The sequence below is a fragment of the Perognathus longimembris genome, chromosome 13 (assembly GCF_023159225.1).
Source record: "Perognathus longimembris pacificus isolate PPM17 chromosome 13, ASM2315922v1, whole genome shotgun sequence".
Taxonomy (NCBI): Eukaryota; Metazoa; Chordata; class Mammalia; order Rodentia; family Heteromyidae; genus Perognathus; species Perognathus longimembris.
Genome location: NC_063173.1, coordinates 2445904 through 2468994, shown reverse-complemented (window position 1 = coordinate 2468994; position 23091 = coordinate 2445904). Strand labels below are relative to the sequence as shown.

General features: G+C 60.5%; 1 protein-coding gene across 2 annotated transcripts; it reads left to right on the top strand.

The window, feature by feature from the left end:
- Positions 1 to 5431: 5431 nt before the first annotated feature.
- Kctd21 (potassium channel tetramerization domain containing 21) lies at positions 5432 to 19828 on the top strand. Of its 2 annotated transcripts, none has more exons than XM_048361214.1 (2): positions 5432 to 5440; positions 17214 to 19828. In XM_048361214.1, the coding sequence occupies exon 2, from the start codon at positions 17215 to 17217 to the stop codon at positions 18028 to 18030; it is 816 nt and encodes a 271-aa protein (XP_048217171.1). In that variant the 5' UTR covers positions 5432 to 5440; position 17214; the 3' UTR covers positions 18031 to 19828. The 2 variants fall into 2 exon arrangements, with proteins under 2 accessions (XP_048217171.1, XP_048217170.1); XM_048361213.1 differs by lacking the exon at positions 5432 to 5440 and adding an exon at positions 16176 to 16797.
- Positions 19829 to 23091: the final 3263 nt, after the last annotated feature.

Here is a 23091-nt window from a genome sequence, read left to right as displayed (position 1 = left end):
CGCGGGGAGGATCGTGGGGCGTGGGAAGGATGTGTGGGGCGTGGGAAGGATCGCGGGGCGCGGGAAGGATTGCGGGGCACGGGAAGGATCGCGGGGCGTAGGAAGGATGTGTGGGGCGCGGGGAGGATCGCGGGGCGTGGGGAGGATCGCGGGGCGTGGGGAGGATCGCGGGGCGCGGAGCAGTGCAGCCAGTTAAGCTTCTGGGAGGTGGCGGGTAGCGAGGTGACCTAATGGGGTGGAAGGGATGCAGCACCCACATAACAAGGGAGGGCGTGGCAAAGAGCCGGAGGCCGTGCTTTGGGCTGCCGGGGGAGCCAAGTCAGAGTGACCTGAGGGCTCCCCCACAGCGCCCTTCCCAGTGAAACGGGGTGTGGCCCCCGCTTGCCCCCCCCCCCCCCGCCCCGCACAGCAGCTTTCAGAGGGGGAGCGCTTCTGGCCGGCCCCAGCCCTAGTGCTTCCCAGGCACGCCAGCGCTGGCCTCACAGGTGGAAGAAGCCGCCCCCTCCCCGGGCAGCCAGGGGGTCTTGGTTGCTGGTCCAGGTTCTGGACCCAATTCCCCAGTGTGAGAGGCAGTCGGGCCGGGCAGCCGTTTCCCTTCTTCCCCAGATGGACTTACTGTCCGCACTGCCCCCCGCGGGCAGGGGCACCGCTCAGTGCAAACCACGAGCCGTCGGGCAGGGCAGGGTTCCGTTTGGTTTTCTTCTGTAGCTCAGCTCCGGGTCGGGACCCCGAGGCCCCAGCTCACGCCCTGCCCCCCGCGGGCAGGGGCCGAGGAAGACATGGCGGCCCTTAGGGAAGGACGCAGGGCTGCTGGGGTGTGAGGAGGGGCGTCCAGGACGAGGGGCTTGAGCGAGGCCTGGGAGAAGTAGAGGGGGAGCTTCCCAGAGGAGGCAGGCAGGGGCTGGGACCCCACAAGAGGAGGGAGACTGGGAGCCCCCGGCTCGGGCTCGCTCGGGCTGTCTCCCAGGGGGGAAAGGGCAGCGGTGGCACTGGGAAGGTTTTTGCAGGGTGTTGGTTTACTCTGCACACGTGCACACACACACACCACGTTCTGTATGTGCCATGTGAAAAGCTCGAGGCCCGGGCGTGCGAGGGGGGAGCCCTCCATCTTACACTCGGTCCCTGCGCTTTGCTCAGCTTAGGGCCAAGGCAGGAGTGAAGGCGGGAAATGGAGCAGAGCCGATGACTATGGGGAGCACAGCTCACAAGCCCCACACCACCCGCCTAGATCACCACCCGCCCACCCACGCCCCACACCACCCACCTAGATCACCACCCACGCCCCACACCACCCACCTAGATCACCTCCCACCCACGCCCCACACCACCCACCTAGATCACCTCCCACCCACCCACACCCCACACCACCCACCCACACCCCACACTACCCACCTAGATCACCACCCACGCCCCACACCACCTGCCTAGATCACCACCCACCCACGCCCCACACCACCCACCTAGATCACCACCCACGCCCCACACCACCCACCTAGATCACCACCCACCCACGCCCCACACCACCCACCTAGATCACCACCCACCCACACCCCACACCACCCACCTAGATCACCACCCACCCACACAAGCCCCACACCACCCACCTAGATCACCACCCACGCCCCACACCACCCACCCATACCCCCCACCTAGATCACCACCCACACAAGCCCCATGCTACCCACCTAGATCACCACCCACCCACACCCCACACCACCCACCTAGATCACGCCCCACACTACCCACCTAGATCACCACCCACGCCCCACACCACCCACCTAGATCACCACCCACCCACACAAGCCCCACACTACCCACCTAGATCACCACCCAAGTGTCCGTCTAGAAGCACACCCTGTGGCCTCAGTTCTCTCCCGGCAGCCTGACCAGGGCAGACCCCAGAATGGAGATGGGCGCTCACGCAGCACAGCTCTCACGGACCTTCCCCCCTGCAGGGGTGACTCCCAGGCCCGGGGTGGGCGGGCTCTGAGGCGCCACCCCCCAGCTGCCTGAAGGGGGCTCCCCGCTCGGGGACTCCTCAAGGGCCCGGCAGCGCCCGGGGCCGACTCTCCCCTCCCCTCCCTTGACGGCGGTGGCTGCTGCCTCTGGCGCCGTCACAGCCAGCCTGTCGTCGGGCAGAAGCACCGCCACTGGAAGCTACCGGAGCCCGGGGCCCTTCCCCGCGGTCCCTCCCCTCCTCGGACGCAGCTCTACGGGAGAGCAAGACTAGAGACCCCGCCTTCGGAGGCGGGGCTGACTCCCCGGGGCCGTCGTTCCGGGTCCAGGACCCCCCCCCAGCCCGTGCCGTCATGTGGTGGTGGCCGCGGGCGGTGTGCTGCGCTCGGGGTCGTGTGTGTGTGGATCGCCGTCGTGGGGCGGGGAGAGCGCGGGGAGCAGCCTGGTCCGCGGTTGTCTGACCACCACTTAAAAGTTGACCTTTTCGTTTTTCGAATCACTGTCGGTGCCTAATCACTTAAGTTATTAATTTATTCTGTGTGCCGAGCAGTGTCGCGCGTGTTTATCTCGCGGTCCGCGCCTGGGGCCCGCAGGCCCCTTTCCACTGCGGTGTGAGCACCGACGGGGCGCGGGGGGGGCAGGGCAGAGACCCCCGGCAGGCGAGAGTCCTCGTCCCTGACCCCACGCCACCGTGCGGGCCACGCACCCGGCCTCTGAACCCCCGGGGAGCCGGCCGGGCGGAGGCGGGGTCCGCGGGGCGCTGGGCTCGTCCCCCCTACCCCGGAGCGCGCCCAGCGGACGCCTCTCGCCGGGTCACCCGGTGCGAACCTCAGAGAGGCCGGAGGCTGCCGTCGGGCGTCCGCGTGCCCTCGGGGCCCGGGACCCAGGTCCGCGTGCTCTCCGTCTCCTCCTCCTCCTGCTCCGCCCGGGCCCGCGCCCGCCCCCCCCCCCCCCAGGCCGCTGGGACCCGACTCCAGAAAGAAGGGGTCACTGTGTCCCCTAAAGCTGACCGGTGTTCCCGCGTGGGAGCCGGCCGGGAGAGGGCGCCGGCGAGAAGACCGGGTGCGGGGCGGCAGCCGCCTGGGGGCCCCGGCCTCGTCCTCATCGACGGAGGCGGCCCGGCTCCTGCTCCTGGAAGCAGGGGGGGGGGGGGGGGAGGAGGCTGGGACCCCGCCCTCTGAAGCCACGCCCCCCTCATGCCGTCCAGCCCCCCCCCAGGGCCCCAGGGCCAGGCCGCTGTCCTCAGAGCACCCCCCCCCCCCCAGCGACAGCCCTCTCCCGGGGAGGACCGAGCGCCTTCCTACCGGACTGTGCCCGCCGATCGCGAACGCGGAGGCCCCGGGACCCCAGGGGGACCCCGTGAGCCGCCGACCCCGCCGCCCTCTCCAGGCCCGGGACGAGCACCTCCTCCGCCTCGCTGCCCGCCCCCCTCCGGCCGGCACCGAGCACCCGGGGCAGATCCGCGGGCTCCACCGCCGTGCCCACGGCCGAGCACCCCAGCACCGGGACGGGGAGGGAGGCGCCCGAGCCCCGGCGGGCGGGCACGGCTACCCCCGTCCCACGGCCCCCGAGGGCACGGCTACCCCGGCCCCCGAGGGCACGGCTACCCCCGCTCCACGGCCCCCGATGGCACGGCTACCCCGGCCCCCGAGGGCACGGCTACCCCCGCTCCACGGCCCCCGATGGCACGGCTACCCCGGCCCCACGACCCCCGAGGGCACGGCTCCCACGGCCCCCGAGGGCACAGCTACCCCCGCCCCACGGCCCTCGAGGGCACGGCTACCACGGCCCCCGAGGGCACGGCTACCCCCGCCCCCGCCCCACGGCCCCCGAGGGCACGGCTATCCCCCCCCCGCCTCCCACCCCCCCCTCCCACCCCTCCGGAAAGTGGTTAGGACGGCGCCCCGCCGGAGGCTGAGACCTGAAGACGGAGGTTCAAAGCCGGCCCACGCTGCAGAGGGCAGGAGACCCTACCCCCAGTGAGCCAGCGAAAGGCCGGACGGGGGGCAAGAGCCGACGCGGTGGAGCGCCGCCCTGGGGCGGAAGAGCTCAGCGGGACCACCGGGTCCTGAGTGCGAGCGCACACACGCATACACACACACGCGCGCGCACACACGCACGCGCGCGCACACACATACACACGCGCGCGCGCACACACACGCATACACACACACGCGCACACACACACACGCGCACACACGGGAAGCAAACTGGAGCCAGCCCTTCGCCGGGGAGCAGGGAGACCGCGCGGCGGCAACACCTCCCTCCCAAAGCGGACGAAGGGAAAACCCGGCTGCTTGCCCAGGAACCAACGCTGAGGCTCCGAGCGCGTGTTCGGCCTTGGTACCGGGCTTGGGGCTTGAACTCGGGGCCCCGGGCGCCGTCCCGGAGTTGGGCTAAAAGCCGGCGCTCACCCCCCGAGCCACGCTCCACTCGCGGCTCGTTGGGTGGCTCGAGTCCGCCCATCTCGGCCTCCGGGGTCACGCGTGGGAGCGGCTCCCGCGCGTCACGCGCGCTCTCCGCGGCCGCAGGGGACCTGGGTGCTGTCGCGTCACCCGGAGAGGAGCGAGGCGGGCACGTCCGTGCGAGACGGTGACCCCCGCACCCAGGGGGCCGGGCGGGCGGACGGGAGGACCGAGGGCTCCGGGTCGACCCGGGCGAGAGGCGGCCACGGGCCCCCGCCTGGCGGGCCGCGAGCCGAGCCGGGACGGAGGAAGCACCGAGGGCGGGCCCGCACCCACGGCACCTGACCCGGCCAGGGCCCCGGCCCCGCGGCCCTCCCCTCCCCCTCCCCCCCGGGCTCTCTGGAAGGGGGGGCCCTCCGATCGGAAAGCCTCGCTGGGCCCGGCGCCCAGGTGCGGGACGCGGGCCCAGCAGACGCCGACTCCACGCAATGGCGGCCCGCCCCCCCTCCCCACCGGGGCAGCGGTGCCCGGCCCAGCGAGCGGGGTCACACCGCGAGCCCCCCCCCCACCCCGCCCGCACCGGGACCGGCGGACTCGCGAGCGTGGGGCGCTCGGGGCGCGTCGGTGCGGACGGCTCTCCAGCCCGCACCTCGCGGGCGTCCGGGCGGGTGCCCCGCTCCCCCGAGGAGGGGTCGCGCTCCGCCCGTCCCACGCGGCGGCGACGCGGCTCCCACCGCGAAGGCCGGCGAGCCCAGACCGCCCCGCCCCGCCCCACCCCGGGCGGGCCCAGGCCGCCCGGCCCCGCGGGGAGCCGCGACGTGCGCCGCGTCCCCTTTAAGAGCGGCGGGCCCGCGCGCCGGAGGGGCGGGGCCGAGCGAGACGGCGCCCGCAGCGCCTGCCGGGAGATGGAGTTCGCGCCGCGTGACTCGGGGCCGCCGGGATCCCGGGGGCGACTCCCGGACCAGGATGCAGCGCGCGGCCCCGCGCCGCCCCGCCCTCAGCCGGGGCTCCGGCCCGCCGGCCCCAGCGCAGCTGCGCTGGCCGCCCGCGGAGGGGAGGCTGCGGAGCCCGAGCCGGAGGTGGGTGCGCTGCGGGCCGCGGCCGGGGGCCTGGGACCCGCCGGGGCGGGGACGCGGGCTCTGGGGCGCCGGCCCGCACCCCGGGAAAGGCCGTCCGCCCCGGCCTCGGCGCTGTCACTGGGGAAGGGGGCGGCGCGGCTCGCGGCCGCGGGGGAGGGGCGCTGCGGGCGGGGGGCGGGGCGGGGGAGGAGCCTCCGGGGGCGAGGTCGGTCCGAGGGCCGGCAGTGTGGGAGGAGCCTCCGGTGGGCGGGGCCGGCCCGGGGTCAGCGCTGTGGAAGGAGCCTCCGATGGGCGGGGCCTGCCCGGGGTCAGCGCGGTGGAAGGAGCCTCCGGTGGGCGGGGCCGGCCCGGGGTCAGCGCGGTGGAAGGAGCCTCCGGTGGGCGTGGCCGGCCCGGGGGTCGGCGCGGTGGAGGAGCCTCCGGTGGGCGGGGCCGGCCCGGGGGTCGGCGCGGTGGAGGAGCCTCCGGTGGGCGGGGCCGGCCCGGGGGTCGGCGCTGTGGGAGGGGCCTCCGGTGAGCCGGGACGGTGGGCGTGGCCGGCCCGGGGGTCGGCGCGGTGGAGGGGCCTCAGGTGGGTGGGGCATGCGCGGGGATGGGTTTAGGTGCCGTGGGAGGGGCCTCCGGCAGCAGCAGCCGGCCCGTGGGTCAGCGTCGTGGGCGGGGCCTCCGGTGGGCGGAGCCTGCGGGGGTCGGCGCCGTGGGCGGGGCCTCGGGCGTCAGTAGCGGGCCGGGGAGGGGCCCGGACGGCCGTGCCGCTGCCGCGCCCTCCGGGGTTGGACTGCCGTTAAAGGGCTCGGAGAAGGACGGAGAGACCGGAAGGTAGACGGGACCCCCGCCCCCCTGGGGTGCGCCGCGCGGCTGAGCGGTGAGCTGGGCCCGGGGCGGCGCGCGGCCCTTCCGCCCATCCCGGCCCTCGGTGCCTGCCGGGCGGCGCGGGGCGCGGGTCAGGCCCCCTGCTGCGCCCTGCGCTCCGGGAAGGCGGGGTGCGCCGGTTGTGCCGTGGGACCCCCCTGTAAGGCAGCCCCCCCCCCCGCGTGGCAGGCGCTGTGGGGATGCCGTGAGGGCGCCGGCCGGGGAGCCCTTCGCGGGCGAGGTGTGATGCGGGGCGCAATCACGAAGTGAAGCGGGCGGAGCCTAGGACGCCCGGGACACGCCAGGCGGGATGGGGGGGGCGGCCGTGGCGAGGCTGCAGCCCGAAAGCCTGGCCTGGTCGGGGGGGGGGGGGGCCTTCCGCCCCCGGCCCGCCTTTCCCCGTCCACGCGTGGCGTGGCGTGGCGAGCGCAGGCTCCGGGGGCCGCTGGGTCAGCTGAACCTGACAAGCGCTGGCTCCACCAGAGCCAGTGGACACAGCGGAGTAGCCTGAGGGCTTCCCAGAGGTAGGGCCTGGGCCAGATTGGACAGAGGACGCAGCTGCGGAGGGATCAAGGTTCAAAGCCATCCTAAGAAGAAAAAAAAAATCTATCTCTTATCTCCAATTAATTACCAAAAAGCCGGAAGTGTGGCTCAAGTGATAAAAACACTAGCCTCCAGTGAAAAGGCCCAGGAAGAGCATGAGAACCTGGGTTTACACCCTGCTAGTGCAACACGCACCCCCAACACACACACACACACACAGAGATCCGGACAGCTATTGGGAGCCAGGCACGGTGGAACACACCTGTAACCCCAGCATTCCAGAGGTAGAGACAGGAGGGTGGAGAGTTGGAGCCGGTCTGGGCTATCTAGTGGGAACCTCCATAGTGACAGGGTAAGCACGAAGGTCCTGGGTCTACATAGCGCTTAGGGCTGTGGGCCTGCGTCCTTATCCTGTGGGCTAACTGAAAGCTGGGGGGGGGGGTGTCTAGTCTAGGGGAACGCACAGTACTCAGGCTGAGCGTGTTTTGTCCGTTCTCCTGCACCGTGACAGCCCTCCCTGCGTGTCCTCCCAACTGGTCACCCGGGCCTTGCCCTGAGCCGTACATTTCCAGTTGAAAAGTCATGAGAACATTTCAGAATGGAAAGTAAGTGTGCCAGAGAGAATGGCAAATCTTCCTATTGACATTAGTCTGGGATGAGTGAGAATGGATCTGAGGAAATGGGAAGAGATTTCCTCCTCCTTCCTTATGACCTAACCCTTTTGTGGGGATAGAGAGGATATCCCAAGCCCCAGAAGGGCGTCCGGCACCCGTCTACCTGAGTTGTGGTAAGGAACGAGCATGAAGCGTTCTGCAGAAGTGAGGAGGGTGACTCGCGCCTAGGACCCTGGCCGCTTGTGAACTGAGGCTGGGGTTGCTGGTTCAGGCCTGTCCAGGAAAGACATCTTGACACTTGGCTCCTAGTTTTTATTTTATTTTTATTTGTGCCAGTCTTAGCGCTTGAACTCAGGGCCTTGGCACTGTCCCTGAGCTTCTTTTGCTCAAGGCTAGCACTCTACCACGTGAGCCACAGCACCAGGTCCAACTTTTTCGGTAGTTCATCGGAGATGAGCGTCTCAAGGATCTTACTGCCTGGGCTGGCTTTGAAAGGTGATACTCGGATCTCAGCCTGCTGAGGAGCTAGAATTACAAGTGTGAGCCACCAACGCCCAGCAGCTCCTAAATTGTAAGCATGTAGCCTGTACATTACCTTATGTATAAAAATAAAAAAGCAAGAAGTCAGTATTACCTAATAAGCACTTAAAATTAACTTTTTTCCAATTGCTAAAACAAAAACAAAGAAAAACTTCTATAGTCAACTTGGTTGCAACCAGAACCATCAAGATAAACGTATTGGATGGCTGTGTGGTATTCACCTGTAATCCCAGCTACTCAGGAGGCTGGGGCAGAAAGCTCCAGGCCCAAGGCTGGCTGGGGGGGGAAACACAAGACCTGGGACCTATTTGAAAAACCAAAAGGAGGTACATAGCTCACGTTAGAGCACTTGCCTAGGGAGAATAAACCTTGACACGGTGCGCTTCCTTACCACTCTTTGGGCAGTCCCTTTCATCTAAACCCTATTCAGCTACTTGTGTTTGATTGGTGGGATTTAGATTCTTTGTGTGGGTGAGTGGGTGAGTATCCTGGGGCTTGAACTCACGGTCTAGGCTCTGTCCCTTAAGCTTTTTTTTTTTTTTTTTTTTGCTCAAGGCTACCACTGCCACCTGAGCCGCAGCTCTACTTCCAGCTTTTTGGTGGTAAGTTGAAGAAAAGAGCCTCACCGACTTTCCTGCCAGGACCAGCTTCAAACCATGATCCTCCAATCTCAGCTTCCTGAGTAGCTAGGATTACAGATGTGAGCCACCCAGTGAACAGCTTTGCTCTCATTTCTGTTTCTGTTTTTGTTTTTACAATGTGCACTTGGCTCCGTGGACTGAGGAGCGTGCTACCAGCCATGAACGTCAAGGTTGACTGTCAGTAAGACTACAACAAGCCCACTGAAAAAAATAAATTTTCCCTCCTCCTTAAAGCACCTCTGTGAGGTGATCCTCTAGACTTTAGCAAGTGTGTTCCTCACTTGCTATATCCACTGATAAACTCTGCCTCAGTGTGGAGGGTTACAAAATAGGAATTTCCTGATTCTGTCATTCCTTCTATACGTATATGGACCATGCTTTTTATTTTTAACTCAATGTGTTACAACCTATCATCATCATTCCTTGTGGTACTCAAAGTTAGCCTAAATTCTACCTTCAGGCCAGCATCTACTTCCTTTGACTTTTCCTCAGGAAGTTCAATGGTCATTTCTCCAGGAAGGTCCAGGCCAAACAGACTTACAATATCATCTCTAGGCTCCGTGAGTGAGCAAATCCAGGAAGCAGAGTGGGGAATGAATTACCATTATTTAGTAGATTCATCGTTTTTATAACAGCTGGTAGCACTGGTAGCACACAAAAGGGAAATCAAAGTAGTTACCTAACCTCTCTTAGCCTGAGTCCTTGTCTTTCTCTGTAAAATAGAGGTGATATTTCCCTTGAAGCAGTGTTAACACTTGAAAAGAGTGATACTCATACTTAGTCACATTTGCTCCAAAGAAAGTACTCAGTACATTCGCTATTTTCCTCACCAGGTCTTTGGATCCGGACGCCGTTTTTGTTGTCTTGTGCCAGGTATAGGGCTTGAACTCAGGGGCTCGTGCTTTTGCTTAGCTTTTTCAACTCCAGGCTGGTACTCTACCACTTAAGTGTACGTCTACTTCCAGCTTTTTTTTTTTTTTCTGGTTAACTGGAGATAAGAGCCTCCGTTTCAAACCATGATGCTCAGAGCTCAGCCTCCTGAGTAGCGAGGATGACGAGTGTGGCCACGGATCCCCGCTTGACACAGTTCCAAGTGTGATTCTCAGATCATGTCTTGACTCCTCTTTAAAGGAACTCCAAGGTGCTATTTTCTGTGCCATAATCAGTGGTTGCAAACAACGTGATATTCAGCCCTAGACTAAAACAGAACTTTCCTACAGTGCCAGGCTGTGATGGCCGCCACAATTCCAGGCCCAGGTCCCTCTGCCCCTGCCCCCCACTGCCCAGCCTGGTACTGTCACCTGGTCTGACATCGCAACGTTGCCTTTCTTGGGAAGGGAGCTGCGCCGATCTTTTTCCTGCTTCTCAAGTAGACAGGCAGATCGGAACTTTAGATTTGCCTCTTGGAAAGCCTCCTCAGTAAGGAAAAGTACTCACCCACCCACACTGGGCTTCTTTGAACCCCTGTTTCCTGGTTCCGTGTACATTCCCCTCTGCCTTTTTGAATCTGGCTTTTAAAAACCTGCCTTTTTGTGGTTGGCTGAGTTATCTTGAGACCTTACAGGTTGCCATGAAGTAGAGGTTTGGACCATCCCGTGCACATGGCCTCTGTGGGGGGGGGGGGGGGCGGGGGCGGGGCGGGGGGGGCCCGGCGGCCTGGCCCCAGATGCAAGTGGGCAGAGTCCCCAGCGTGCAGCGGAGGAGGGACAAGGACATCTCTACTCCCTTTGACACTGGATTCCTGTAGTGGGGAGGAAAATGAACAGACGTGTAAACTGTCCCAGATTCAGAGCCCAGATCTAGGTATGTTGCCTCAGTTTTCTGATCTGCACAATGGAGACAGTAGTAGTTGGGAAGGAAAATAAAGCTTCCTTCCACTAGGTTCTTTGCTACAAATGAGGTTGATGTAAAACACATTAACAGGAGCAGATCTATTTTAATCATATGTACATACATACTGTATGGGACTCAGATCACTAAAGTTTTCCCCAAACTCCTGATCTACAGAAAGAGGGGTAGGGAGGTGGGAGGTGGGAGGTGGGCGGGGGCAGCAGAGAATTTAGAAATACGTGAGGGGAGGAAATAGGTGATGATATGCCTTGTGCAGCTATAAGTTTCTCTAGTGATAAAAACTGTCTCAGTAATTTCTTGGTACAGATAGGTTTACTAGTGAAAGCGTCCTTGATATCAAGATTTCCTTTATAAAAAGGCAACTTCCCAGGGGCTGGGGATATAGCCTAGTGGCAAGAGTGCCTGCCTCGGATACACGAGGCCCTAGGTTCGATTCCCCAGCACCACATATACAGAAAACGTCCAGAAGCGGCGCTGTGGCTCAAGTGGCAGAGTGCTAGCCTTGAGTGGGAAGAAGCCAGGGACGGTGCTCAGGCCCTGAGTCCAAGGCCCAGGACTGGCAAAAAAAAAAAAAAGGCAACTTCCCAGAGCTGCTTATGTTTCTACAGTTTCTCCAGATAATCACCTTGAAGTAAGACATAAGCTGAAGTGGAGGGGCGCGTGCTCCGTGATCCCAGGGACTGAGGGTGGAGCTCGTGGGACGAACGCGCGCCTCACATGCATGAGGCCCCTGGTTCCATCTCCTGCACTGCAGTGAATAAGTAAATGTAAACAGGACGAAGCCATAGCTCCATGACAGAACGCATGCTCAGCATGCACGAGGCCCTAGGCTCGATCCCCAGCACAAAAACTGAAATAAAATGCGACCAAGTACTGCTCAACAGGTGCCAAGTAAGCTGTAGAGCAGTGTCTGAAAAAGGTGCTTCAGAGAACTTGTTGACGCTTTGCCGCCTCTTGTCCCCGTTACAGTCTAATTACCAGTCTTGTTTTGGCGTGCGTGGGGGTGTGTGCGTGTGCGTGCGTGTGTGTTGCACAGCCGGGAATGGAACTTAGGCAAGTGCAAGTGCTCTATCAGGGGCCTACCCCCTAAGACCCTAAAACTACCTTACTTGCCAACAGCAGATGGGTGGGCTTTTCCCACCGCTGACTTTCTGACACTGCCCCCCTGAAGCCAGCGCAGACTTCACGGCTGAGGGCTCAGTCACCCCTGACTGTCCCCACGTCAGCCCCCAATAAAAGTCTTTTTAATTGAGTTTAAGTTACTACATATATTTCACAGTGCACAATTTAACCTTCCCAGTGATGAAAATCATCATTCTACTCTACAAAGCGTACGAACTCTATGGACTTTTAACAATAAAACCATTTCTTCCAACTTGGGTGATATGTACATTTCTTTCCTTTTGCTTAGTATCATCTGTACTCTCTTCCTCTCTCATTCCCTCCTTTCCACCCCCCCCCCATGAGTTGCTTACTTCACTTCCATCAATGTCCGATGTAGCTGACGGACCCCTCTGCAGTACATGTATTTTTTTTCACCTGCTTTCTACTCATTCTGTGCCCGCCTCCCAGCTTCCCTCAGATGTGTTTGTATAAACCCCATATATGAGGTAGACAATATAGAGTCATCTAAAACTAATAGGATATTTTCAGAAGAGCCCCTTAGTTTCCTTATCTTTGGGGTTCTAAGAGGTGCTTTTTTCTCAAGGCTGTCCTCTTGTTCTCACTGTATTTTGGTATCTTGAGTCCTGTTTACTTTTTATCCTAATGTAGTCCCATTTGTTGAGTCTCTCTCCTATTTGTTGTGCTCCTGGGACTCTGCCTATACCTATAAATTCTAGTGTCTCTCCTACTTTTTCCTGTAGTAGTTTCAGAGTTTCAGGCCTGATGTTGAGGTCTTTTAATCCATCTTGAGCTGATGTTAGTGCTTGGTGACAGGCTGGGATCCACTTTTAGTTTTCTGCATGTGGCTATCCAGTTCTCCCAGCACCAATAGTCAAAGAGGTTATGCTTTTTCCACTGTGTGTCTGTGGCTTCTTTGTCAAAAATCAGTTCACTGTAAGTATGTGCTTTTATTTCTGGGTCTTCTAATGTATCCCATTGATCTTAGGGTCCATTTTTGTGCCAATACCAAGTTATGATGGCTCTGTAGTAGAGCTTGAAACCTGGTATTGTGATACTACCTGCATTGCTTCTTTTGCCTAGAATTGCTTTGTTGTTCCATATGAATTTTTGGATTGTTTTCTCTAATTCAGTAGAGAATGTCATTGGGATTTTGATGGGGATTGGGTTGAATTTGTATATTATTTTTGGCAGTATGGCTTTTTTCACGATATTGATTCTGCCCAATCCATGAGCATGAAATGTCTTTCCACTTCCTGGTATCCTCTTTGATTCCTCACTTTACTTTTTTTTTTTTTTTTTTCGGTCATAGAGCTTGAACTCTGGGCCTGAGCTCTTCAGCTCAAAGCTAGTGCTCTACTAGTTGAGCCACAGTGGCACTTCCTCTTTAGATTTTTATAATTTTCACAAAATAGGTCCTGTACACCTTTGGTTAGGTTAGTTCCTAGATATTTTCTTTTTTAGGTTAATGCAAATGTGTTGTTTTAATGATTTCCCTTTCTGCTTGTACATTGTTGGCGTACAGAAAGGCTACTGATTTTTTGGGGTTAATTTTGTATCCTGCTACTTTACCAAAGTGGTTTATTATTTCTAGGAATTTGGGAGTGGAGTTTTTGGGGTCATACAGGTATAAGATCATGTCATCTGCAAATAGGGATATCTTAATTTTTTTCTTTCCCTATGTGGACCCTTTAATGTCCTTTTCTTGCCTCATTGCTCTGGCTAAGAATTCCAGAACTATGGTGAAGAGGAGTAGAGAGAGTGGGCATCCTTGTTTTGTTCCTGATTTTAGGGAAAATGGTTTTAGTTTTTTCCCTACTTAGTATGATATTAGTTGTTGTCTTTCATTGTTTTAAAGAATGTTCCTTCTATTCCTATTTTCTCCAAAGCTTTTAACATGAATGGGTGTTGTATTCTGTTGAAGGCTTTTTCAGCATCAACTGAGATAACCATGTGGTTCTTGACCTTGGCTCTGTTAATGTGGTAAATTACCCTTAATGATTTACGTCTGTTAAACCAGCCTTGCATCTGTGGAATGAAGCCTACTTGGTCATAATGTATGATTTTGTTTGTTTGTTTCTGGATTCTGTTGGCTCATATTTTGTTAAGGAGCTTTGCATCTGTGTTCATCAGAGAGATTGGCCAATTGAAGTCTTAATTATCACCTTCTTCTTACAAGCTGGCTATCATCTGAGAGTCCTAAAAGCCATCCCTCAGTTACCATAATTTGCAAGAATAGCTTGGAGAGTGTGGAAGACAGTTTAGTTATAGATTACTGGTGGGGGTTTTGTTTACTTGTTTGGTTTTTATTTTAATATATCTTCTATGAATTTGTGTGTGTGCACCTGTGCCAGTCCTAGAGCATAAACTCAGGACTTGGGTGTTGTCCCTGAGCTTCTTGTGCTTAAGGATAGTGCTCTACCCCTTGAGCCACAGCTCCATTTCAGCTTTTTGGTGGCTAATTGGAAGTAAGAGTCTCATGGACTTTCCTTCCCCCGGCTGGCTTCAGACCACTATCCTCATCTCTCAGCCTCCTGGATAGCTAGGATTACAGGTGTGAGCCACCAATGCCAGACCTTTGTTTTCCTTTTTGGAAGGATACAGTGAGAAGAAGTTCACAGGACAAGGATGGAGGAAGGGTCAGCAGACACCCAGCCCTCCTAGGGTCTCCAAGTCCACCAAGTAGTAAGCTTGGAACTCTGTTATTCGGGGTGTTTATGGAGGCTTCATTATGTAACTAAAGTTGATTGGATCATTTGCCCATTGGTGATTAAGTCACTCTCCAGTCCCTGCTAGGTGGTGAAGGGTAAAAGTTCCAGCCCTGTAATGGGGGTTCTTTGGGACTACCAGGCCCTATCCTTAAGCTATCTCATTATCATAAAATGGAGTGTAGATAACAGAAACCTGCTAGGAATAACGAAACAGGATCATTTCACCTTTAGTTCAGAGCTGGGCAGAGAATCAGTTATTAAAAGAAGCTCCTGTGGCTTTTATTACTTAGGAAATTACAAGAGTTTTTACAGCCCTGGCCAAGGGCTGAGGTGAGGCACCAGAACACGACATCATAGTGCTGCTCCGCGACCGTCCCCCCCCCCCCCCCGTAGAGCTGCCAGCACCTACTGTGTGCTAAGCAGAGGCAGAGAATGGGCAGGCAGGAGGCAGCACTGCTATCAGAGCTGACAGATGAGGCAGCAGTTTCCCAATCCTTTTTCCTTAAGTCATAATAGGGCTCAGAAATAGAATACCCTGGTGGATGGCCTTTCAGCGTGCTGAGTGCGTTGAAGTAAGGTCTCCTGCCTCCTGGGCTCTCAGCCTGTTCCTCTTCTGCCAAGCATAGGGAGGGGCTTTCTGCCAGCCTCTCATCTGACTAAAGTCCCTTTCCAGGAATCCTACCTACCAGGGAAGGGTGCCTGAATCTCACCAAAGAATGAAGGACAGGTCTGGGAATGTGGCCTAGTGGTAGAGTGCTCGCCTCGTATACATGAAGCCCTGGGTTCGAATCCCCAGCACCACATATATAGAAAACGACCAGAAGTGGCGCTGTGGCTCAAGTGGCAGAGTGCTAGCCTTGAGCAAAAAGAAGCCAGGGATAGTGCTCAGGCCCTGAGCCCAAGCCCCAGGACTGGCAAAAAAAAAACACCCAATAACAAACCCTATTGCTTTTTCAGGCAAAGACATAGGGATTGGGGCACAGACCAAGGATCCAGGGGTGCACAGGATCCGCAGGCCCACTGACTGCCTTGGCCCAGTGTCCTGACTCCGCCTGCGGGGTCGAGGGCCTCTGGAAAGGCAGCCTTGCGTTCCCGAGCCGGCTCCCTGCATAGAGCCAAGCACGTCACACAGCCCGGGCAGGAAACCCAGTGTTTTCAGCAGCAAGACTAATTTGCCTTTTTTTTTTTTCAAGGACAGAGATGTTTAAAAAGAATGTGCAAATTATAATCTAGAAAAGAAGAGGTGGTGGAGACCGGAGTCCTGGGGAAATGGAATCGGGAGGCAGAAGGAGATTTTGAAATTAGTACATGCTTAGCTGCATCTAAGCACCTGCCTGCCGCGGTCCCAACCCGCTGGTCTCCGCCCCAGCTGTCCTCCCGAGGGCAGACCCCCGCCACAGCACCCCTTCCCAACGGCCAGCCCCTCCCTCCTGCTGGACCCCCCCACTGTCGGCAGCCCATCCGCTGTCAGCTCTTGCCAACAGCTCCGTGATTTCGCCACTCCAGGTGGCCAATCCCTTCCCGCAGCATCAAACCGCCCCATCAGACGGGGGAGGAATCCATCTCCTCAGTTAGGCAAGGCAGCTGCGCATCTCCCGCTCACAGCCCAGCCCCCCACGCTGCAGAGAAAGCGAGACTCGGCGCAGTCACGCTCCTGGGAAGGCAGACCCCTGGCGAGAAGCACCTGCAGCTTTGGGAGGGCCGCCATGGACCGTACCGTGCTTAGCAGGCTCTCCCCAGACAGCCTGGGCTTCTGAAGGACAGCACAAGGGCCAGTTCCTCTTGATGCCCTGCTGTCAGCGTTGGGGGACTGCTGCATTCATTCCACAGGCTGGCTCTGAGTCTGGGTCATGTTAGAAGCTGAGAGAGTGGGGGAGGGGTACCCCATGCTTTCTAGAACTTTAAAGAGAAGTTCCGATCCAAGACGTGAGGTTGAAGGAAGCTCAGCAGTTGTAGATGCTGGAGGCTGTTCGATGGAAGAGGAAGAAGGGGCACCCTCGGGAAGAGGGCTATGCACACAGTCACACAGGAGCAGTGATCCTACGGTCGCTTCCAGAGAAGGCTGGGAACTGGGTCACGGTGGGACCACCAGGAGCCGAGAGCATCTTCTTGGTCCAGGGGCAGGGGAAGGTGAAGAAGAATTGTGCCAGAGGGCTGTGTCCCCCTGTACGTGTGGAAGGTAGAGGGAATGGCATGGTCATGGCCATTCACAAAACCTTCGAGAAAATTCCGTTCCTATGGCAGCACTGGTGCAGTAGAAACACTGGAGTCATAAATCTCAAAATAATTTGTACCTTGAGCATACCGATCTTTAGCTCGCGGGCATTTACATCTCTCTCTTTCATAGAAAGGAGCCTGAGTGTGAATCCTGCCAAGGCCCTTCACCTCCCTGAAATGGGGCATCGGGTTCTGACTAGGTCTCCTCGTCCCTACAGCAGGGATGGACGCTAGTACCCTGCGTCAAGAGAGGACAGGACGGTTAGGTGAGCATAGCACATAAGAGCACGCAGTGTTGCCTTCAGTCTACACACAGGTCGCTGTTTTCCTTCAGACCAGCAATCACTGTCTGTCTTGCTGAACATTTAGTCACTAGAGAAGCTCTTCAAAAATATTGTTGGATCTATGTTCCAGACCAGGTAAAATTAATTTCCAAGAAGCAGGCCCCATGTGTGTGTGTGTGTCTGTGTGTGTGTGTCTGTCTGTGTGTGTGAACTTGCGTGTGACTACTCCCTTGTGCTTCTAACATGCTTGATTCTAACAGCATAACAGTTACCAGCCCCTCATCAGGTGTTAACGCATTTCACCTTCTTGGAGTTGGTTGTGGTGGTTGTATACCTTAAGAACTGTGGGTGCCCAGATCGTTAGACAATGGCCACTCCTCATTTTTTTCCCTCTCCAGGATGATTGATATTCCGTCATCTCGGCCTCTCGCCATGTCGGACCCCATCACGCTGAACGTCGGCGGGAAGCTGTACACGACCTCCCTGGCAACCCTCACCAGCTTCCCCGACTCCATGCTGGGCGCCATGTTCAGCGGGAAGATGCCCACCCGGAGGGACAGCCAGGGGAACTGCTTCATCGACCGCGACGGCAAGGTGTTCCGCCACATCCTCAACTTCCTGCGCACCTCGCACCTGGACCTGCCCGAGGACTTCCGGGAGATGGGCCTGCTCCGCCGGGAGGCCGACTTCTACCAGGTGCAGCCCCTCATCGAGGCGCTGCGGGAGAAGGAGGCGGAGCTCTCCAGGGCGGAGAAGAACGCCATGCTCAACATCACGCTGAAGCAGCGCGTGCAGACGGTGCACTTCACGGTGCGGGAGGCGCCCCAGATCTACAGCCTGTCGTCCTCCAGCATGGAGGTCTTCAACGCCCACATCTTCAGCACCTCCTGCCTCTTCCTCAAACTCCTGGGCTCCAAGCTCTTCTACTGCTCCAACGGCACCCTGTCCTCCATCAGCAGCCACCTGCAGGACCCCAACCACCTGACGCTGGACTGGGTGGCCCACGTGGAGGGCCTGCCCGAGGAGGAGTACACCAAGCAGAACCTCAAGAGGCTCTGGGTGGTGCCCGCCAACAAGCAGATCAACAGCTTCCAGGTCTTCGTGGAGGAGGTGCTGAAAATTGCTCTGAGCGACGGCTTCTGCATAGATTCCTCCCACCCCCACGCGCTCGATGTTATGAACAACAAGATCATTCGATTAATACGGTACAGATAAAAAGAGAAAGAACGCGGCCGCACTGGGACGGGTTTCCCGAGAAGCTCCGCGTCCGCCAGGGCCTGGGCGAGCCTCTCTCCCGCGCCAGGAGGCAGGGGCTGTGCCCGCTGCGCTAACTGCCTAGCAGGACTTGCTTCCCCCCGGATGAAATCTTCCTTTTGGAGTCTACTTGTCCTCCGAGCAGAACCATCTTTTCCTTGCCATTTCGAGCTGGAAATGGGCGGCTTGTCACGACAAGAGTCAGCAAATGCATACAAGAGGAGTCCGCGGGTGGCCAGCACGAAGGAGCAGCCATTTCGCCATGGACTCCGTCTCTGTACCCTTAGCCAGTGCCTCATCTGCCCATCTGAACAAAGCCTCCGGGAGCAGACAGCGCAAAGTGAGAGTCCAAGCTCCCTTTGGATTCTCAGGACATGGGGGGCTCCGCAGGTCCAGTCACACCTGCCCTTCCTTCTTTAGGATGTGCCCAGGATCTTGGGCTCATTTGCCCAGGATGGCCATGCTTGGCTAGCTTGGAATGTAGCATGCTCCCCGACTCAGGGAGAAAGGTGTGGAGAGCCTAGAGCAATAAGGAACTGGGCGAGGCCTTTTCTCCAGGTGGAATCCGGTGAGTCTGGCCTCCGAAATGGGCTGCTGACCTTGAAAAGATGGAAGGGCACCTGGAGCCAGTATAAGGAAAGACGCCTCGTGATCCAGCCAAATGCTTGACCGTGGTAATCCTTTTCTCCCAAATCTGAAGTGTCATGGAAACATGTCCGCTTAAACTAACATTATGCATTCTCAGGGTTGAAATAATCTCGCAGTTGCCCAGTTCTCCCGTCTGCAGGACGGACGCGCCGGCCCGGCTGGGGGTGCGCATCTCTTTGTGGACCTCCAAGGGGTCCCGCAGGCCTGCTTGCACACCCCCGGTGGCTGGAAGCTCACCAGCCCCAAGGCAGCTCCAGACACAGCCGGGTGGTTCTGGCTGCTAGAAGTTTTCCTCTCTGGACCAGAAACGGTCCTGCCATGTCCACTGCTAGATCTCGGCTTTAGCCCTTCCTTCTCACCTGCTTCTACAGCCTTCCTTCCTAGTCACCTCACGAAGCACGAAGCCACACACTGGCTCTGAAAATACGAGCAACTCAGAATTCGGATTCCCCCTGAGGTCTTTGGAACCAAAGTCGGCTCCCTTCCATACCTGGCGAATCCATCCCCCTTTGTGACTGCTCCCCCTTGCCACTTCCTCCACCCTCCCCATCAGCAACGGCTCAGCCTGGCCCGTCGCCGTTTTCATTTGGGAGCTGAAGTTTCCCTGCCAGGAAGATCCAGACGAAGGAGATGAGGTCCTGCGAAGAGCCCGGGAGGGGCCGAAACCTTCACACTGCCTTCGGGGTGAGTGTCGGGCCCCGACGCCGCTCTCAGAGAGGCCAGCTTCCCTGCAGTGCTGTCCGCTCTTAACCAGCCCCTGGACCTCCTTGGGAGGCCAGGGAAGGCGAGAAAGCCCAAGCCACTGCTTCCCCCGGTGCTGAGCCTTGCAGGCCACAAGCGCACGCCGAGACTCCTCCCCGTAGTGAGGGGCTCTCGAAGCCCCCCAGGGGAGGAGCTAGACACAGACGCCCCCCTGAGGGGGGTCACGCAGAGGGCTGTGCACACACATTCTGCGCGTAGGAAGCCGGAACCGCGGGCCCTAGGCAAAGCCCGGCCCTTTACACCACAAGGGCCTGTCCCTCCAACAGCTGGATTCATAAACACCTACCAGCTGTCCTGGGCCACCAGGCCCGTGGCACTCAGAAAGCCCCTCAAGGTGGGGCAGAGAGCAGAGGCTGCACCCGCAGCAAACACAACTCCAGGAAGAAGCCCAGTAAACCACCACTGCCCTGTTTTCTCTCCATAAAGCTGCTTTCTCCATATTTTGGTGCTTCCTAATCCAGGCAACTTGACTTTAGAAAGAAGTACGGAACCTGTCAAGCCACTAACACGCGTGACTCTGCGAGTCCCCTCACCCAGCGCCTCTGGCTCCGCATCTGTGAAATGGAACCAGTACCACATAACCCGACCTACCTCACAGGGGTGTTGTGAGGAGCAAATGAAATCACTTAGGTCAGAATAAAGATAAATGATTACTAGTGTGTAACCCCAGTCTTGAGCCAGAGAGACTCGGGTTTAAACCCCGGCTCCCTCCCCTGCTACATAACCTTGGCCAAGTTACTGAGCTTCGCCGCCCGACTGTTGTCTTCCCAGGGCAGCAGCCCCCACCTCCCCGGACCAGGAGACCGGAGAGAGGGCGCGTGTTCGAACCCACGCCGGCCTGGCGCGCAGAGCACAGTGCTCTTTCGGGGGTTGGTGGTGGGGCACGGGCCCCGGGGGAGGACAGCCGCCCAGCCCCGAACTTCTCGTGCGGCCCCCAGGATAAGGCAGCCTGGAAAACGCTAGAAGAACACGGTTCTCGGAAGGGCCATCTGGAGGCGGCGCTGGAGCCTGGAAGGCGGGTCCCGCGCGGACGGGACGGGCGAGGAGCGCGGGCGCAGCAAGCGCGGGAGACCCGGCAGCCGGCAGGGACGGCCAGCGAGGGTGCGCGCCCCCCCCCCCCCCGCGCAGCCCGCGTGCGGGGCCCAGGGGAGCGGGGTGCCGGGCCCGGGTGGGGAGCCCCGTCCGCGCGGAGGGCGCCGGGCGTGACCGCGTGCGGGGTCCCCACCCGGCCTGCGCCCCGGCGCGCTCCGCGGGGCCCCGAAAGCGCCTCCCCCCGGGGCCCGACCCACCCGGCCGCCTCGTCCTGGCGCCTCCAGCGCGGCTCCCCGGCACGGAGCCTCCCGGCCGCACCGTCCGTGCGCGCGGGGCGGGGCCGAGGGAGGCGCCGTCCGTCCGTCGGTGCGCGCGACGGCTGGCGGGGAGACGGGGGTCCCTGCGACCCTCCCCTGCCCGGAGCCGCCGGCCCTCGCCCCGGGCCCCTCCCCGCCGGCCCTCCCCCCGGGCCCCTCCCCGCCGGCCCTCGCCCCGGGCCCCTCCCCGCCGGCCCTCCCCCCGGGCCCCTCGCCCCGGGCCCCTCCCCGCCGGCCCTCCCCCCGGGCCCCTCCCCCCGGGCCCCTCCCCGCCGGCCCTCCCCCCGGGCCCCTCCCCGCCGGCCCTCGCCCCGGGCCCCTCCCCGCCGGCCCTCGCCCCGGGCCCCTCCCCGCCGGCCCTCCCCCCGGGCCCCTCCCCGCCGGCCCTCGCCCCGGGCCCCTCCCCGCCGGCCCTCGCCCCGGGCCCCTCCCCGCCGGCCCTCGCCCCGGGCCCCTCCCCGCCGGCCCTCCCCCCGGGCCCCTCCCCCCGGGCCCCTCCCCGCCGGCCCTCCCCCCGGGCCCCTCCCCCCCGGGCCCCTCCCCGCCGGCCCTCCCCCCGGGCCCCTCCCCCCGGGCCCCTCCCCGCCGGCCCTCCCCCCGGGCCCCTCCCCGCCGGCCCTCCCCCCGGGCCCCTCCCCGCCGGCCCTCCCCCCGGGCCCCTCCCCGCCGGCCCCCGCGCCGCGCGCGCCCTCCGCCCCGACGCCCCGAGCTCCGGCCCGTCCCCCAGAGAGGATCGGGCGCCACCGGCCCGGTCTGCGGCCCGGGGAGGCGGGCGGCCCGCGGAGCGCCTGACCCCACCGCGTGCGAAGGGTGACCCGCGAGGCTCGGAGCCCCACGGAGAGTGCAGGGAGGGAGGGCCCGTCCTCCTCCCGCCCCAGCCTCCGCCCCGGCCCGGGCCCGGGGAGCCCCGCGGAAGCCCTCCCGGATCCGCCCCAGCGGGTTCTCCGCGTCAGCCTCGTCCGGATCCGCTTGGTGAACGCTCGCTGACGTCCAGGTCGCCACACCGCGCGGCACCCGCGGTTTCACCGACGGCGGCACGCGGGTAACCTCGACCTTCCAGCGGGGCGCCGAGCCAACATCCGGGCACCCTGCAGCCCTGCCTAGGCCCCCCCCCCCCCCCCGGACTCCACCGGGCACAGGCGGTCCCGCCGCCCCGCGCGCCCTGCAGCAGAGGGGCATCCGGGCACCCCGCAGCAGAGGGGCATCCGGGCACCCCGCAGCAGAGGGGCATCCGGGCACCCTGCAGCAGAGGGGCATCCGGGCACCCTGCAGCAGAGGGGCATCCGGGCACCCTGCAGCAGAGGGGCATCCGGGCACCCTGCAGCAGAGGGGCATCCGGGCACCCTGCAGCAGAGGGGCATCCGGGCACCCTGCAGCCCTGCCTAGGCCCCCCCCCCTTCCGGACTCCACCGGGCACAGGCGGTCCCGCCGCCCCGCGCTCTCCGTCCGTCCGTCCGTCCGTCTCTTTCCCTCGCTGTGTTCCACCGCCGGGCCCGGGGCTCGCACTCAGGGCCTCCGCGGGCGCCGGGGCGCCTTCTGGGCTCACGGGTGGCGCTCCTCCACTCGAGCCCTACCTCCAGATGTTTGCTGGCTCGCTAGAGACCAGCCTCCGGGTCTGCCCGGCTGACCTCGGGAGCCTCGGCTCTCTCCAGCCCCGAGTCGTTCGGAGTGTAGGCGCGAGCCACCTGCACCCAGACGCCTCCCTGTCCGTCACTCAACTGCAAGCTTGTAAACGCAGGGGCTCGAGCTGGGAAGGTGGCTTAGCGGTAGAGCGCTCGCCTTGCACGCGTGAAGCCCTGGGTTCGATTCCTCAGCACCACGTAAAGAGAAAAAGCCGGAAGTGGCGCTGTGGCTCAGGTGGCAGAGTGCTAGCCTTGAGCAAAAAGAAGCCAGGGACAGTGCTCAGGCCCTGAGTCCAAGGCCCAGGACTGGCCAAAAATAAATAAATAAATAAAGATGATGGAGTGGGACTGATGGGGACCCAATCTGGCCTTGCCACTTGAAGGCTGGGCAGCTTTCGACAAATTCCCTCACCGTTTCCTTGTCGGTAGAGAGCAAGGCTTTTCTAAGTTACTATTCTATCTACAGCTCAGAATGGTGCCTGGTCACAGAGCGCACCTCTGACCCTGGCATATGGCTTAACAAGGTTTGTAAATAACTTAGTTTGGGTGGGGCATAATACATTTGGTTTTAAATATATATATATATATATATTTTTTTTTTTTTTGCCAGTCCTGGGCCTTGGACTCAGGGCCTGAGCACT